Here is a 16952-nt window from a genome sequence, read left to right as displayed (position 1 = left end):
GAGAAAAACAGACTTTGTCATCTATATATTATGGTTATTCAAGTAAGAGGCATGAGACTGTCAGGGAAATCAAAAGGTCAGAAAAGAATAGGACCAAAGAGGTAACCCTGAAAAAGAGGTCAAAAAGATTTTGGATAAAGGAAAGAAGCCCAAGGTGAAAAGTGAAAAGAAATACAAAGTAATAGAAGTTAATAAATAGAAGCTAAATAGAAGTTAGTGCAATGTAAAAGTGGTTTAAGATAAATCAAGACAAAAGTATATTTCAAAAAAAGAGAGTTGTGGTCCACTATCTCAATGAAACACAACAGTCAAGTTGGTTAAGAATTAAACTGTATCTAATGAGTAAGCCTTAGCATGAGCCATTTCAGTGGAATGGGATAGGAAGATAATACTCATACCACCACAGGAAGTACAGTAAATGGGAGATAGCTAATAGAAGATAGGAAATACAGACAATTCCATTCTAGAAGATTCTCACTAATAAGTGGAATGTACTTCATTTTCTAACTTCCCACTTAGTGAATAGAAACTTCAAAAAAAGTCACTTTCTACTGTTTTGCAAAGTTATCTAAGTAGTTTTTTTAGTATATGTGCTGCCGAAGCGAGCACTTTAAGTAGTTTTTAATCACTAATTTGTACACGGTTACTTGTGCATTTTTCTGAAGAAATGATCTGTGATTGCTAGTCAGCAATCTCTGGGGACTTCACTGCTGTTTTGTAAAAGGAGATTCAGACAAACTAATTTCTTAAACTTTAAAGCTTTCAACTCATGATATGTAGGAATACATCAAGTACATGTGAAATAATGTATGCTTTGCCTTCACTTTTCATGTCTCTCGAGTCCCTCTGGAGACATATCACATTCAAACTGATTTCAATTACACATAGAACCAGAAGATCACCAGGCAACTTAGCAAATACTGATCTCTAGTTTTAAAAAAGAGAAAGTAATGCAAATATAAGAACACCACTTCTAGAAATATTTTTCATTTGGTAACATGGTATGCCTTAATACATCTAAGAATCTACTCTAAAGCAATAATCAGAAATATGGCAAAAGATTTATATGCAAAGATGTTGTTATCATTTACCATTACTGAATACTGTATTTTCACTCTTGCCAGTAAAAAATGGCTGTCTGATAAGTAGTATTAATTAACACAGCAACTCCACAGAATAAAATAAAGCAATTAAAATGTTTTTTACAACATTTTAAAATGAGGGAAAGTATCACGTTAAGTGAAAAAGGGAAAGAATCAGAACCAAAGGTATACACATATATTTATGTACATACACAGATACACACTCAAGTGAAAAGTCTTAACAACATCATTTAATTTTAGACTCAAGAAAACAGTACTAGTTCTTTACAGTACGATCATTCAAAAATAATGACATGTTTAGTTAGCATTTTCTGAAAACAAATAATAAATATACCTGAAGTACGTAGTCGAGAGCTATGTGTCGAAAACATTTTCTTGTAGCTGTCAGAATGTTCGTGGCTTCTTCAACTTCGTGCTGTTTGTTTCTTTGTACTTGAGCATTTTTTACTAGTGCATTTTCTTTTTCTTCACTGACTTTCTCAAATTGCTTCTTGGCATCTTTAAATTTTCTAAGATCTCTAAAAAATAAAAAGAGTAAAACTTCCATAAATCCTACTATGGGTGAAATACAAAACACACTTTTAAGAAATATCACTCGTGGGGCGCCTGGGTGGCTCAGTGAGTTAAAGCCTCTGCCTTTGGCTCAGGTCATGATCTCAGGGTCCTGGGATCGAGCCCCGCATTGGGCTCTCTGCTCGGCAGGGAGCCTGCTTCTTCCTCTCTCCGCCTGCCTCTCTGCCTACTTGTGATCTCTGTCAAATAAATAAATAAAATCTTTAAAAAAAAAAAAAAAACAAAAGAAATATCACTTGTATCTTGTTGAGGGAAATTACTATGCCAAATGACACAAATATATCCTTCTAACACACACATATACAATCTTTGGTAAAAAAGAACTGTATACCCATAAAGGGTAATGGTTTCCATTTCAGTATTCTGAAAATCTGAAACATTTGATTCCATTAATGAGCTTAGATAAGCACTTTATTATATCAGAGAACTAGGCAAAATGATTTGAAGACACTGATTTTAAAATACTAATAAAGTAGACCCGAGAAAGACTCTATTTAAAGTCTTTGTAAGAAGCCATAGTTTTTCATGCATACATTCTATAAGGACATTCTGAACATTAGTCTATTATTTGGAAAGAATCTGTGAGACATCACTAACAGGACAATGAATTCTAAACCACTAAACGGCAATGCATTATATTCATGAGATGTGCCACTTTTTTTATAGCTTTTAACATCTATAATTTATCCTGAATACTGTAGCATAAACAACTTTATCTGAAATTTTATATATTCTGTCAATAATTAAAAGAGAAAAACTGAATTATTAATGTGGGAAAGGAAACTGTTCCTATCTGGAAAGTTCACATTTTTATCTCCAGTTTAATTTTATTTCACATATAAAATGGGACGAATGTGACACAAAAGGCTCAGATGTAGCAAAAAACATGCACTTTCATGATTCATTCTCATATATTCCATTATCTTCTTTTCAAAGAAAATACCATATTGAGACAATGGAAAATTTAGCCTCAACTATACTAATAGTATTTCAACCACTTTTGAGGCCTGCTTTGATTTTGAATGGTCATTATTTATTTTATTTGTTAATCTATAACAATCCTAGCTATGTATCCTGAATACAAATTTCATAGTATAAATGATTCACTGAAAGGCATGAAGTCTGATTCCCTTATGGAGTATTCATGAGGAAATGCAATATACATTTTACAAAGCAAAAAAACAAAAACTCCAGTATTTTCAGTAAATCACAGTCCATAAAATCCTCCCAAAAGATAACAACTCCCAAATGTGATCATTAATGGATTGCTTTTCTTTCTCTTTATTGCAATTGACTTACTCTTTAACAAAGTTCTGAAGCTGTGCTTTAATTGATCTCTGAGTTTGGTCAAATAGGATCTGAAAGATAAAATGTAACATTAAACAACTAGAAAAGTAAACAAAAAATAATATATAGGTTGATAAGTAACACATCCTTCTACCAGTACTCAATTCTAATAACACCTATACTTCTTACTGAAGACTACATAAAAAATAAGCATTTAAAAAGAAACTGAAACTGACTTTCAAGTCAATTTCATCTGTCTAAAAATTAAAATTATTTCTAATTACAGAGAAAAATCAAATCTGCATTACCATTTAAATAGAGTGCTCAAACAATAGAGCAATTTATTTCCTTGATTTTTAATTCAAGCTTTGAAAAACAACCTGAGAGAGTAACACAAATTCTACTTCATTTACTGCAGGAATTTCTTACTTTAACGTATCAAAACACCTCAAGTAAAAACAACTCCAAAACTGCCTTATATCTTAGTTAGAGGTTTCTCATTTGGGAAGACCTAGACATTTAAATGTTTTATATTATTAATTCGAGTAAACATTATATAGTCCTTTAGGTTCAATGACTAGTAAGACTGGAGAAAAGAACAAAATTTTATTCCTTATGACAATATTTTGCCCCACTTAAATAATGCCACATATTAAACTTTAGTAGTTTTATGTGTGGGAATTTCACTGGGCTTGTCATGGAAATTCTGAGTACTGCGATAATTTATAGATACTCTACATTTAGAGTTTGAAACAAATGTCAGATAAACAGGCACAAAAATCAGTATTTAGGAGTGCCTGGATAGCTCAGTTGTTAACTGTCTGCCTTCGGCTCAGGTCATGATCCCAGTGTCCCGGAACTGAGCCCCGTGTCAGGCTCCCTGCCCTTCAGGAAGCCTGCTTCTCCCTCTCCCACACCCCCTGCTCTCACTATGTTCCTGCTCTCACTATTTCTCTCTGTCAAATAAATAAGTGAAATCCTTAAATATATATATATCAATATTCAACACAAAACAAAAAAAATCCTGTATCCTTCTCATTAAAAACAGTATCAATTTCGTTTTCTCTGAAATCTTGCTACTAAATGCTGAACACCAACACCACACACACACACACACACACACACCACACCTGGGTTGAGTACTACAGGATTTAAAAATATGCCAATTTGCTTCGAGAGAAAAAAATGATTTTCTGTAATATGTTAAATCCAAAGTATTAAATTCAAATTAAGCATAAGAGAGGAAATAATAAAGATGATCGGAAGTCAGCTAAACAGAAAACAGAAAATCAGTAACCAAAACTCAACGAAACCATAAGCCAGTTCTTTCAGAAGATCAATAAAGTTGATAAACCTCCTGCCAAAATGATCAAGAAACAATTTTAAAACATAAACTTCAGGGGCACCTGGGTGGCTCAATCACTTAAGTGTCTGACTCTTATTTTGGCTCAGGGTTGTGAAATCAAATCTCATATTGGGCTCCATGCTGGGTGTGGGGCCTACCTGAGGTTCTCTCTCTCTCACTTTCTCTCTCTCTCCCTCTGTCCCTCCTCCCAACTCTAAAAAAAAAAAAAAAATACTTTAAATACCAAGAAGAAGAGAGATGACAAAACCACAGATTCTACAAGTACTAAAAAGAATAATCAGGGGAACTGAGGAATAATTTTATGCCTATACATTCAACAAACAAGATGGGTTAATTCCTTGAAACACAAAAACTACCAAAACTCACTCAGTAAAAAATCAATAACCTAAACAGAATAAAAGAAATAGAATCTACAGTTAAAAACCCATATACTATAAAGTTAAAGCTATACTTACATAAAACTTAGCAATCCCATTCCTAGGCACTTGCCCAAGAAAAAAAAAAAAAACTTAAGATTTACACCAAACTCTGTAACCAAACATTTATAGCAACTCCATTATTAACTGCCAAAACCTGGAAACAACCCAAACATCCTTAAAGAAATAAACTATGGTACATCCATGCAATTGAATACTACTCAATAATAAAAAGGAACAACTACTAATACATACAACAACATAGATGAATCTCAATAGATTTACCTAAGTAAAATAAATCATATTCAAAGGCTACAAGCTATATGATTCCATTTATATGACACTCAAAAAAGATAAAACTATAGGAATAAAAAAATAAATCAGAAATTTCTAGTGGTCAGGGGTAGATGGAAGGGTACTAACAAAGGAATAAATAAGGGTATTCTTAGGGTTACTAGAACTGTCATGCGTATAGAGTGTGGTATAAGATCCAACTGTATGTGTTTGTCAAAATTCATAAAACTAATTAATAGCATTTATCACAGAATTTAAACAAACAATCCTAAAATTTGTATAGAACCCCAAAGATCCAAAGCAATCTTGCAAAAGAACAAAATTGGACGCATCACAATCCCAGATTTCAAACTATACTACCAAGCTATAGTAATCAAATATTATGGTGCTAGCAGAAAAACATACACACAGATCAATGGAACAGAATAAAGAACCCAGAAACAAACTCATGTTTCATTAATCTATAAGAATATACAGCAGAGAAAAACAGTCTCTTCAATACATACTGCTGGGGAAACTGGATAGCTACATGCAAAAGAATTAAACGGACCACTTTCTTACACCATACACAAAAACAAACTCAAAACAGAATAAGACCTAAATGTGATACCTGAAACCATAAATATCCTAAAAGAATATACAGACAGTAAACTCTTGGACATTGGCCTTAGTGTTTTTCTGATTCTATCTCCCCAGGCAAGGGAAATAAAAGAAAAATAAACAATTGTGACTACATCAAATTAAAAAGCTTTTGCATGGTGAAGGAAATCATCAATAAAATGAAAAGGCAACATACTGACTAGGAGAAGATATTTGCAAATGATATATCTGATAAGGGGTTAATACCCAAAATACATAAAGATATCATACACGGGGCACCTAGACGGTTTAGTTGGTTAAGCATCTGCCTTCCACTCAAGTGATGATCTCAGGGTTCTGGGATCAAGCCCCACATCAGGCTCCCCACTCAGTGGGAAGTATGCCTCTCCCTTTCTCTCTCCCTTTGTGATATCTCTTGCTCTCGCTCTCACTCCCTCTCAAATAAATTAAAAAAAAAAAACAAACTTAAAAAAAAAGAATTCATACATAAAACAAACAATCTGGTTTAAAATTGGCAGACAACCTGGGTAGACATTTTTCCAAAGACAATACACAGATGGCCAACAAGCACATAGAAAGATTCTCAACATCACTCATCATCAGGGAAATGCAAATCAAAATCATAATGAGCTATCACCTCACACAAGTCAGAATGGCTAATATCAAAAAGATAAGAACAAGTGTTGGTAAGCATATGGAAATAAGGGAACCCTCAATATCCCTCATGAATACAGATGCAAAAATTCTTAATATGTAACTAATACATAATAACAACATATAAAAGGGACAACATATCATAACTAATTGGGATTTATTTTGGAATTGTGAGATTGATTTAACACTTAAAGACAATGACTATAATTTGCCATGTTAACAAACTAAAACAAAAACTACAGGACTATCTCAACAGATACAAAAAGCATTTAACCAAATACAACATCCATTCCTGACAAAAATTCTCAAGAATCCAGGAATAGAAGGGGACTTCCTCAAATTAATAAAAGGCACATATGAAAAACCTACCACTAACATATTTAGTGGTGAAAGGCTTCTTAATGGCAATGATCAAGAACAAGGAAAGAATGTCTGCTCTCATCACTTCTATTCAACATCGTACTAGAAATCCTAGCAATGCAAGTAAGCAAGAAAAATGGAAAAAAGGGGAAATATTAGAAAGGAAGAATATAAACCTATCTTTATCCACAGGTGATACAATTGGCAATACAGATAATATGGAATTTACAAAAAAGTCTACTAGAACCAGTAAGTGTATTTAGCAGGGCCACAGGAACAAAGTCAATATACATAAATCAATTTCTATATACCAGCAACAACTAATTAGAAACCAAACTTTAAAAAATATTTATAGTAGGGGCACCTGGGTGACCCAGTGGGTTAAAGCCTCCACCTTTGGCTCAGGTCATGATCCCAGGGTCCTGGGATCCAGCCCAGCATCGGCGCTCAGCTCAGCAGGGAGCCTGCTTTCCTTCCCCTCTCTCTATCTACCATGATCTCTGTCTGTCAAATAAATAAATAAAATCTTTAAAAAATATATTTACAGTAGCATCAAAAAATAGGAAATACTTGGGCATTTATCTGACAAAAGATATATAAGACTTGTACAGTGAAGACTACAAAACATTACGAAGAAAATTAAAGAAAACTTAAATAAATGGAGAGACAAATTGTGTTCATGGACTGGAAGACTCAATACTAGTATGATGTCAAATTTTACCAAACTGATCTATACATTCAATGCAACACCACTCAAAATCCCAGTAAGATTTTCTGAAGAAGCTGAAACTCTGATTCTAAAATTTATGTGAGAACATAAAAGACCTAGAATAGCAAGCCAATTTCCAAAAAAATAAAAAATAAAAAGGAACAAAGCTGGAATAGCTACACTACGTGACTTCAAGGCTTACTATGAAAGCTACAGTAATTAGGCTATTATCCTATTAGAATAAAGATAAGCAAAAAGATCAGTGAAACTAAATAGAGCCCCAAAATGACACACACTTTTTTTTTAGACAAAAGGTACCAAAAATGTGGCACTGGTGGTACACTGGCAAGAACAGCTGCCTTCCAAAAGGTGCCAATATGGGAAAGATAATTTTTTGAGCAAGTGGTGTTAGAACAAACTAAAGAGTCATATGCTGAAAAAAATAAACCTTGACCCTCACCATGCAAGCATACAGAAAATTTAACTCAGAATGGATCACAAATCTAAACAGAATAAATCGGTAAACATTTCTTGGTAGGACACAAAAAGAAAACTATATATAAAAAAAAGACAATCAATAAATTGACAATCAAAATTAAAAACTACTGCTCTTCAAAAGATATGGTTATAAAAGTAAAAAAGTAAAAGCCTGAGAGAAAATATCTGCAAAACATTTATCTGACAAAAAAACGTATCTGGAGGGACGCCTGGGTGGCTCAGTTGGTTGGGCAGCTGCCTTCGGCTCAGGTCATGATCCCAGGTCCTGGGATCGAGTCCCACATCGGGCTCCTTGCTCGGCAGGGAGCCTGCTTCTCTCGCTGCCTCTACTTGACTCTCTGCCTGCTTGTGTGTACTCTCTCTCTCTGGCAAATAAATAAAATCCTTAAAAAAAAAAAAGTATCTGGAATACAGAAAGAATTCTTTCAACTAAATAATAGTAAGATTTTAAAACTCCAGAAATTTTTAATGTGCAAAAGATCTGACATTTCACCAAAGAAGATACACTAATGGAAAATAAACACACCAAAAAAAGATGCTCGGCATCATTAGTTATTAAGAAAATGCAAATTAAAACAATGATTAATTTAAAAAGAATGACGATACCAACTGTTCTGATTGTGTGAAACAACCAGAACTCTCAGACATGCTGCTGTAAAATACATAGTCAACTTCAGAAAACAATTTCCAAATTTTGTGAGGTTTTCTTTAATTTCTTTGAAGAAGTTAAAACTTTTTTTAATTTAACAAAGAAAGAATATTAACATTATTATAAACAATAATAAAATAAGTTCTTTTCTCTTCCCTTAATTTTTCTTAGCAATGTTTTGTAGTCTTCACTATACAAATAGTTTTGTAAAAAGTTAAACATAATCCTACCTTATGAATTAGCCATTCTACTCCTATTTACACAAAAGAAATAAATGCATATACCTATGTAAACTTTTACATAATTTTTTATAGGCAGCTTTATTTTTTATAGCCAAAACCCAGAAACAACTCAAATATTCATTGTGGTAGCTTTAAAATATGTCCACAAATTCTTTAACACTGCTCTCTTCAAAAGTGGAGTCTGATACTTCTCACCTTGAGAAAAGGCTGGTTATAGTACCATACTTCTAACAAATGGTAATCTGGAGGAAGTGACAATGTGTGACTTCTAACAGAAGACTAAGTCATGAAGAGTAATGCAGCTTTCTCTTTGCCCTTGCTCTTGGATCACTTGTTTAGGTAGTAATTGCATTCCATGTAGTAAGGACATTCAAGAATTCCTGCCCAGGGAGAAGGATCCTTGGGAGGAACTGAGGCTTGGATCCAACAGCCATGTACATGGCCCTGTCTTGGAAGTAGATCCTCCAGCTCCAGTAAAGCTTTCAACTGACTGTGGCCCAACCAACACCTTAACAGCAATCTTACAGAAGACTCTGAGCCAGAGCAACCCAGCTCTTTAAAAATTCCTGGCCCAGAAACCATGATAGTAAGTGTTTATTGTTTTAAGCCACTAAATTTTGTGGGTAATCCACTGTATAGTAATAGGTAACTAATACATGCATCAACAGGTCAATGGATAAATAAATTATGATATATCCATATAGTGTAATAGTATTAAGCAATAAAAAAAAATTTATTGACAACCATAAAACTACTGTGTTTCAAAATAATTACACTAATTCCATTTAGAAAAGCCAAACTAACCAATAACGATAGAAAGCAGATCAGTGAATGTCTAGATATAAGGAGACGGCAAACAGAATTCTAAAGTGGCATAGGAAAACTTTTGCGGTGTAACTGTTACTATGCTCACTCAGGTGACCATTTACACGGAGGTTTATATATGTCAACACGAAATTATATGATTTCATATGCTGGTTATATAATTTAAAAAATCCATATATTCCAGGGAGAAAAAAACACAATGTTTTCCTGTGTAGCACTGTCACTGTTTTAAAACTATAAAAGCATTACCATCTACATTCTCCAAGACAGAGCATTACCTCAACCAAATTTTATATACACTTGAAGAGGATTAAGAAGTATTTTAGGAAACTGCCAATTATCTAGACAACATATTTTCAACACCTCCACTACAGTGAAAAGTATGTTGTTAATGCAAAAGCAACTGAGTAAAGAGTTGTCTCCTACTTGCCAACTGCATGCCACTGGGCCAACCTACCAGCTAACTACTGCTCTTCTTGTGCGGAACTGCTCCACAGAGTTGCCTGCAATTAGTTCCATTTCCTAAATCACTAATCTATACTCTGCCTGAGGCAGAATTCACAACCTTACTTTTCATATGCTAAAAATAAGAAGCTGGACAAAACTTGAAAGAATCAGAGGCTGAAATAAAAACAGCCTTGTCAATGTTCCTGGAAGCCAGGTACCAAATGAAGTTTGTAGAACTCTTTCCTAAGCTTTCTCCCTTTATCTGATTTCCCCATTTTCCTTGTGTTGTGTTCTACTATCTTCACTAGTTAAGGATTCTGATCCAGACCTTATTCAAGGTGCTTGGTGACCACCCAAAAACTTTACCTAGGTTTTAGACCCAAAAAATGGTTTTATCCACAGAATTGAGTACATCTCAGGTCTTGTCTTCTGTTTTATACCACAAAACCTGGAAGGGTATAATAAAGCCACAGTCAGACATTTGGTGGGTGAGGGTAGCTACCAACACGAAAGCTAAGGTTCAATTCTATTTCTGGACATGAACAGTATTATTTCTAGTGACATATATATATGTAGCAAATAATCAACAATGAATCATTTGACCTACTGCTAATTATAAAAGGATCTGACCTGAATACAAAGATAACATATGGCTGTTTAACACCAATGGCTTTGGGTGCCTGGGTGGCTCAGTTGGTTAAGTGGCAGACTCTCAATTTTCAAGCTCAGATCATAATCTCAATATTGTGGGATCGAGCCCCACGTTGGGCTCCACGTGGAGAGTCTGCTTAAAGATTCTCTCTCTCCCTCTCCCTTAGCCTCCCACCACTCGCCCTCTCAATCAGTCTTTAAAACTAACAGCTTACACTCAGGTTTACTCCCCATTCATGCTTAGACCTGGTTAAAAGCAACACTATCTCATCTGCTTTCAGGAAAGGATGAAAGCTGAGATGCACTTTATACATGGCAAACAGTACTCTAGGAAAGTTAGCTGAAGACATGTTACACATTCATAGTTGGCACTGAAAAGTTCCCAATTCTTACCATTTAGGTCCCACTGGTTCGAAGTATAAATTTTGTAGTTTATAGTCTTTGTACTCAACTACCACAGCACTTTCTTCTATAATTCTACAGGACATAATCATCCTGTCCTTTCCAAAATCTATTGAAGAGTATAGGACTATGGCTATGGACTCACTGAATGTTTTTATGTTTTTAAGATTTTATTTATTTATTTGAGAGAGATCATGAGCAAGCAGAGGGGAAGGGCAGAGGGAGAGGGAGAGTCTCAAGTAGACTCCCTGTTTGAGAGTTTTAGGGATGGGGAAAAATTTTTTCTAAAGGTTCCAAACACTTGGGTCATGGCACACCCTACTGGTGTATCAAAAGATACAATGGACTGTATATATAGATGAACACCAAGAAGTCTTCTCATCCCTCCATGTACATGGTATTCTCCCACCAAAAAGTAGAGTTAATTTCCCTTTACAATGAATCTGGGGTACCCTTGTGTCTTGCTTTGACCAAAAGAATGTAGCAGAAATGATTTTGTGTCATTTCCAGGCCTAGGCCTTAAGAAAAACCAGCTATCACATTAAGAAGTCTGACTACCGTGCTGGAGACAGACCCACATTGTAAGAGAAAAGCCCTAAAGAATGAAAGACTCCAAAGGGCAGGAGAAGCCAGGCCAGTCCCAGCCATTCTAGCCACCCCAGATGAGACACCAGACATGCTCGATCCTCCAGCCACCCACACAAGCCACTCAACCAAAACCAACTGATGTACAGACAAACTGTCCCCTCCAACCCCTACCCAAACACATGACAATAGTTGTTTTAGGTCACCAAATGTTGGGGTGTTTAAACAGCCAGAAATAAGTAAGATGTCAATAGTCTTACATAAGATATTAGTGTTTATAAGGGTTTTGGGTTTTGTTCTTGTTTTTTTAAGAGAGGGAGAGGGAGGCAGAGAATCTTAAAAACAGGCTCCATGCTCAGCATAGAGCCCAGTGCCAGGCCTAATCTCACAACTGTGAGATCATGACCTGAACTGAAATCAAGAGTCAGACACTTAACCAATGGAGCCACACAGGCACCCCCATGTTTATAAATTTTCGTGGTGATTTTAAGAAGTTGTTCTATTTGGTACAACCATTCAAAAATTACCAACTGCTAAAATTACATCTTTGCTAAAATTATATTTTATTTGTCTGACTTGCTCTGTAAAGTATTTAAATACAGTAATTATTACTTAAACAAAATTATGTAACTTTCCCCCTGGTGTTACCATTTGAATCATCCAAAATTATTTTAGTCACAATTTGTTTGTCATCACTTCTTGGCTTTGTGCTCACTGTTAAAATATTTCATCTTTCTTTGCCTCTTCATAAATTTTTGCTATTAATGTGCTCTTATTTTTCGTATTTCTCCTACTTATAAGCTTTGTATGGCTGTTTCCTTATCATCATCATTTATATGAGGTATTCCTATTAGAATACAATCGATTATTTTTTGGACTATTACTTCTTGATATTTATTATTGGCTTTTGATATTAATTAGCCAAACTCTGACTCTTGATGAAATTTCATTGTTTTCTTTTTAATTATTAAAAAACATTTATTTTTGAAGTGAAATTAAATGCACATAATCTGTTGTGATAAGCACTGAGGGTTACACATAAGTGATGAATCACTAAATTCCACCCCTGAAACTAATATTACACTATATGTTAACTAACTCGAATTTAAATAAAAAATTGAAATAAACAGATGCACATAAACATTTAAATGGGATTGTAGGCATTTACAGATCTAAAACACTTTGAAAATTTGATTTTCTGATCTTACATAAGAGTAACATTTATTGCATTTACTAAAATGAATTATTATTTTCTATTTTATTTATTAAATGTTCATTTTATCTTTCAACATAATTTTAAAACATTTTAAGAATGCAGAAAAATACATATATACATATCAATTTCTGAACCTTAAGACATATATTGTTTCATTTTCATACTTAAGGAGATTTTTTACTCATTGTTTTCCCACCATGATGGACAAACTTTTCAATAAATAGTGCTGGAAAGTGATCACATTCAGAATACAAACACAATGGCCCAAATTATCTTCTTTGATAAAGTCATTTATCAAAGACATTAAATGAATCATGGTAGAAGCAAACCATACAGGACTTCAACACAAAACATCCATTTCATACAGAAAGATTTGTACTCTAAAGTTCTGCAAACACAAAATAAGAGACAAAGTTCTTTTATGAGACCAGTCACAACAATATCAGATTAAGAAACCAGTTACAAAGAAAAAAAAAAAGCAGTTAGTTACAAGACTACCCAAGTAAGAGCTAGAGCCAGAATGCCTCATACAATTGCAAAATTGCACAATATATTAGCTTGCAAGGACAATGTCAAAACTTCATAATTTCCAAATAGGCAAAGGAAATTAAAAAGGTACCACATTTGAGTAACAGAACAGATGCACTTGACAGCATGCTAAATAAACACAACAATCACTAATCCAGAAGAAAACTTTTTCAGAAGTGTTTATTGTTGAGTGATGATTCTACATGTTAAGAACTATGCTGAAGTTAACAGCAATGGTTGAAATGTCTGCATAGAAGATTTTCTTGCAAAGCCATTGATTGTTTTTGCAAAGTACCAAAACAAACTCCTAGGGATGAAATACTCAAAATGCCAGAAGAAAACTCTAAAACAAAAAAAGATTATATTATGGAGACATTATAATATTCCATACTGATACTGCTGTCACAATGACAACAAGAGGTAAATTTCTGCTAAAAATTCATTTGGAAAACTCTGAAGATCTAGTAAGACATAATTTCACAAAACATCTTTTCATAAAGTAAAAGTTTGTGTGCAGATATAAATTCCAAGCTAAATGTTATCAAAATAATGTATGAATCTAAACAAAATATTCAAAACCTTTGGTTTATCCATTTTTAGCTTTTTGGTAAAGAAAGGATATGAGAGGGGCGCCTGGGTGGCTCAGTGGGTTAAAGCCTCTGCCTTCAGCTCAGGTCATGATCCCAGAATCCTTGGATCCAGCCCCCATCAGGCTCTCTGCTCAGCAGGGAGCCTGCTTCCTCCTGCCTCTTTGACTGCCTCTCTGCCTACTCATGATCTCTGTCTGTCAAATAAATAAATAAAATCTTTAAAAAAAAAAAAAAAAAAAAGAAGGGATATGAGAATATCACTCTCTGCTGTTTCAAACAAAACATATTGGCTGTCCAAAGGAGGAACTATACCTCAGTTTATAAGTTAAAAGTGAATTCAAGGGCGCCTGGGTGGCTCAGTGGGTTAAGCCGCTGCCTTCGGCTCAGGTCATGATCTCAGGGTCCTGGGATCGAGTCCCGCATCGGGCTCTTTGCTCAGCAGGGAGCTTGCTTCCCTCTACCTCTCTCTCTGCCTGCCTCTAGGTCTACTTGTGATCTATCTCTGTCAAATAAATAACTAAAATCTTTAAAAATAATAATAATAAATAAATAAGTGAATTCAAAAAGTTTAGGAAGAATAAATCTCAACTTACAGATTTGGCTAATGCTAATTATTGACTTTAAAATATGGCTTAAGTAAAATTCTGCAAACTGATTAACTTCTTTCAAGCAATCCTTGATATTTTTGACAATTAACATACACTAACAAACTGTGTGGATTCAGAGTGTTGGAAGGAAGAGGCTGAGAATGAATCACTGAGGAGTCAGTGTTATAATCTACATCCACAAAGAGAATTATTCAAAGTTAATTAAGGATTAAAGGAAGAAAAAGTAGGTAAACCAACTTCTGTATATACCTCCGAAAAAGGTTCATCATTACTTTATTCAAAACCTATTCAGTTTAGCCAGGAAAATTCAAGCATTACATATGTCAATGAAAGGGGGGGGAGAACCTCAACTTAATGAATGATTACTCCTTTAAAGGACAACTTAGAGATAAAAAATTACTTAAATTCTAATTATGGGATAAAAAAGGTCCTATCAATCAGGAGGAAGGGGCAATAAATAAATTCCTGTCAATCAGGAGCAAAGGGAAATGAACACTCACCTGCCTTTCACAAATATGCCTACTTATGCAGACAACATTCTCATCAGTGACAATGACCAAGAATTTGAAAAGATCATCAATTTCAAAATCTTAATCAGGAATTGCCTGAAACTATTTCATGCACAAGACCTATTTTTGTTAAAAAGTTATGTTCATGGAAGCTAGCTCAAGATTCTCATTAAAATATTTTTTAGGGTGCCTGGGTGGAAAACACAGCCTGTGTCTGTTTGGTAAACAAACTATTATTGGGGGCCGCTTAGGGTACTCAATCAGTTAAGCAGCTAAGCGTCTGCCCTCCGCTCAGGTCATGATCACAGGGTCCTGGGATCAAATCCAACACCAGGCTCTCTGCTTAGCCAGGAGTCCACTTCTCCCTCTTCCTCTGTCCCTCCCCCTGCTTGTGCAAGGGTGCACTCGCTCTCTCTCTCTAATGAATAAAATCTTTAAAAATATATATATATTAAATATTTATAAGTGTTATACAAACTCAATGTGTAATATTGTCCCTAATACTATGTGTTTTATTTTAACATAATTCTATTAAAAAGAATTTTTTATTTATTAAATATTTATTAATTACTTTAACATAATTCCATTTTAAAAATCTAAACATTTTTCACCAACTCCCAGACAGGACATGACACTTGCATGAAACCATCTATTGAGTGAATGAGTAGACAGCTATAATATGGAAACTCAAACTTACCAAAAAACTAAGCAAAGAATTACACATTTTATAGAATTTATATAGCAATTCAACCTTAAAGCTTCATTCAGCAAAGGTAATAATCAAATAAATATTCAAATTCCTTACACCAATAGCAAATTAGAATCCAAGAGAGTTATCAGTAAAGTTATAGGAATCTCTAATTTCCAGAAAAACAAGTCAGAATTCAAGTCAACTCCAATACATAATAGAATGTAGCACATATGACCTGCTCTGGAAAAGTCATGAGTTGCATCTTCTAAAGACATGAGTTAAAATGGAACCCTAGGGAATTCTGATTCTGTAAGGAAAAAGGAACAATAACATCCACTTTTACAGAAACCACAAAAAAATCCAAATAATTTTTTTAAACAACCAAATGATCTAAGCCCAATCTATGTTTTTTTTTTAAAGATTTTATTTATTTATTTGACAGAGAGAGATCACAAGTAGACAGAGAGGCAGGCAGAGAGAGAGGGAAGCAGGCTCCCTGCTGAGCAGACAGCCTGATTCCGGCCTCGATCCCAGGACCCTGAGATCATGACCTGAGCCGAAGGCAGCAGCTTAACCCACTGAGCCACCCAGGTGCCCAGCCCAATCTATATTTAATCTATATTTAATCTATATTTAATCTTACTTGGCTAAAAACACAAATGGCTCTATTATTTCAAACATTTATTTAAACACATAAAGTTATTCATAAATGACATCTGTAAAATATCCAGCTTTTTATCCTGACACAAATTGATACACCAAAACCTAAGTGTTACAAAGTCTGCTATAGACTGTGAGCAGATTCCAGCATTTATTACATTTTAGAAAGCAGTTTTGTCATATCCTATAAGAAGTTTTAAGGATAAAAATCATTAAGCTGCACAATAATTTGCCTGCCAAAAATAATTTTTTTCCTCAGTGCAACTTGTTTTTATTATTAAAGCAAAGACTGGAAAACGGCTATTTCCCCACCTTGCTACGACCCTGCCACCAACCTCTAGATTCATCCTGTTATGTCCTGTGAAGGTGAAAACTAGATTTGTCTGGAAAAGACTCAGAAATGCTCATCCCCACCAAAACTATTTTCAAATTATAGCCTTTATGTTTGGTATGACGGTTAATTGTTGGTCTTCACCATTGTATCACCCT

The 16952-nt window shown here is 34.4% G+C and overlaps 1 protein-coding gene across 4 annotated transcripts in view; it reads right to left on the bottom strand.

Annotated features, from left to right (window-relative positions):
* The window catches only part of ACAP2 (ArfGAP with coiled-coil, ankyrin repeat and PH domains 2), a 144068-nt gene that overhangs the window by 60136 nt on the left and 66980 nt on the right, over positions 1–16952 (bottom strand). For all 4 annotated transcript variants that reach the window (XM_059163093.1, XM_059163095.1, XM_059163094.1 and 1 more), the window contains exons 5-6: positions 2976–3034; positions 1438–1621 (exon numbers count right to left, since the gene is read on the bottom strand). In XM_059163093.1, coding sequence (XP_059019076.1) covers positions 1438–1621; positions 2976–3034 — 243 coding nt within the window. The remainder of the gene's footprint in view (positions 1–1437; positions 1622–2975; positions 3035–16952) is intronic.

The sequence above is a fragment of the Mustela lutreola genome, chromosome 2 (assembly GCF_030435805.1).
Source record: "Mustela lutreola isolate mMusLut2 chromosome 2, mMusLut2.pri, whole genome shotgun sequence".
Lineage (NCBI taxonomy): Eukaryota > Metazoa > Chordata > Mammalia > Carnivora > Mustelidae > Mustela > Mustela lutreola.
The sequence above is the reverse complement of the archived record's forward strand: the minus strand, read 5'-3'. Positions and strand labels throughout refer to the sequence as shown.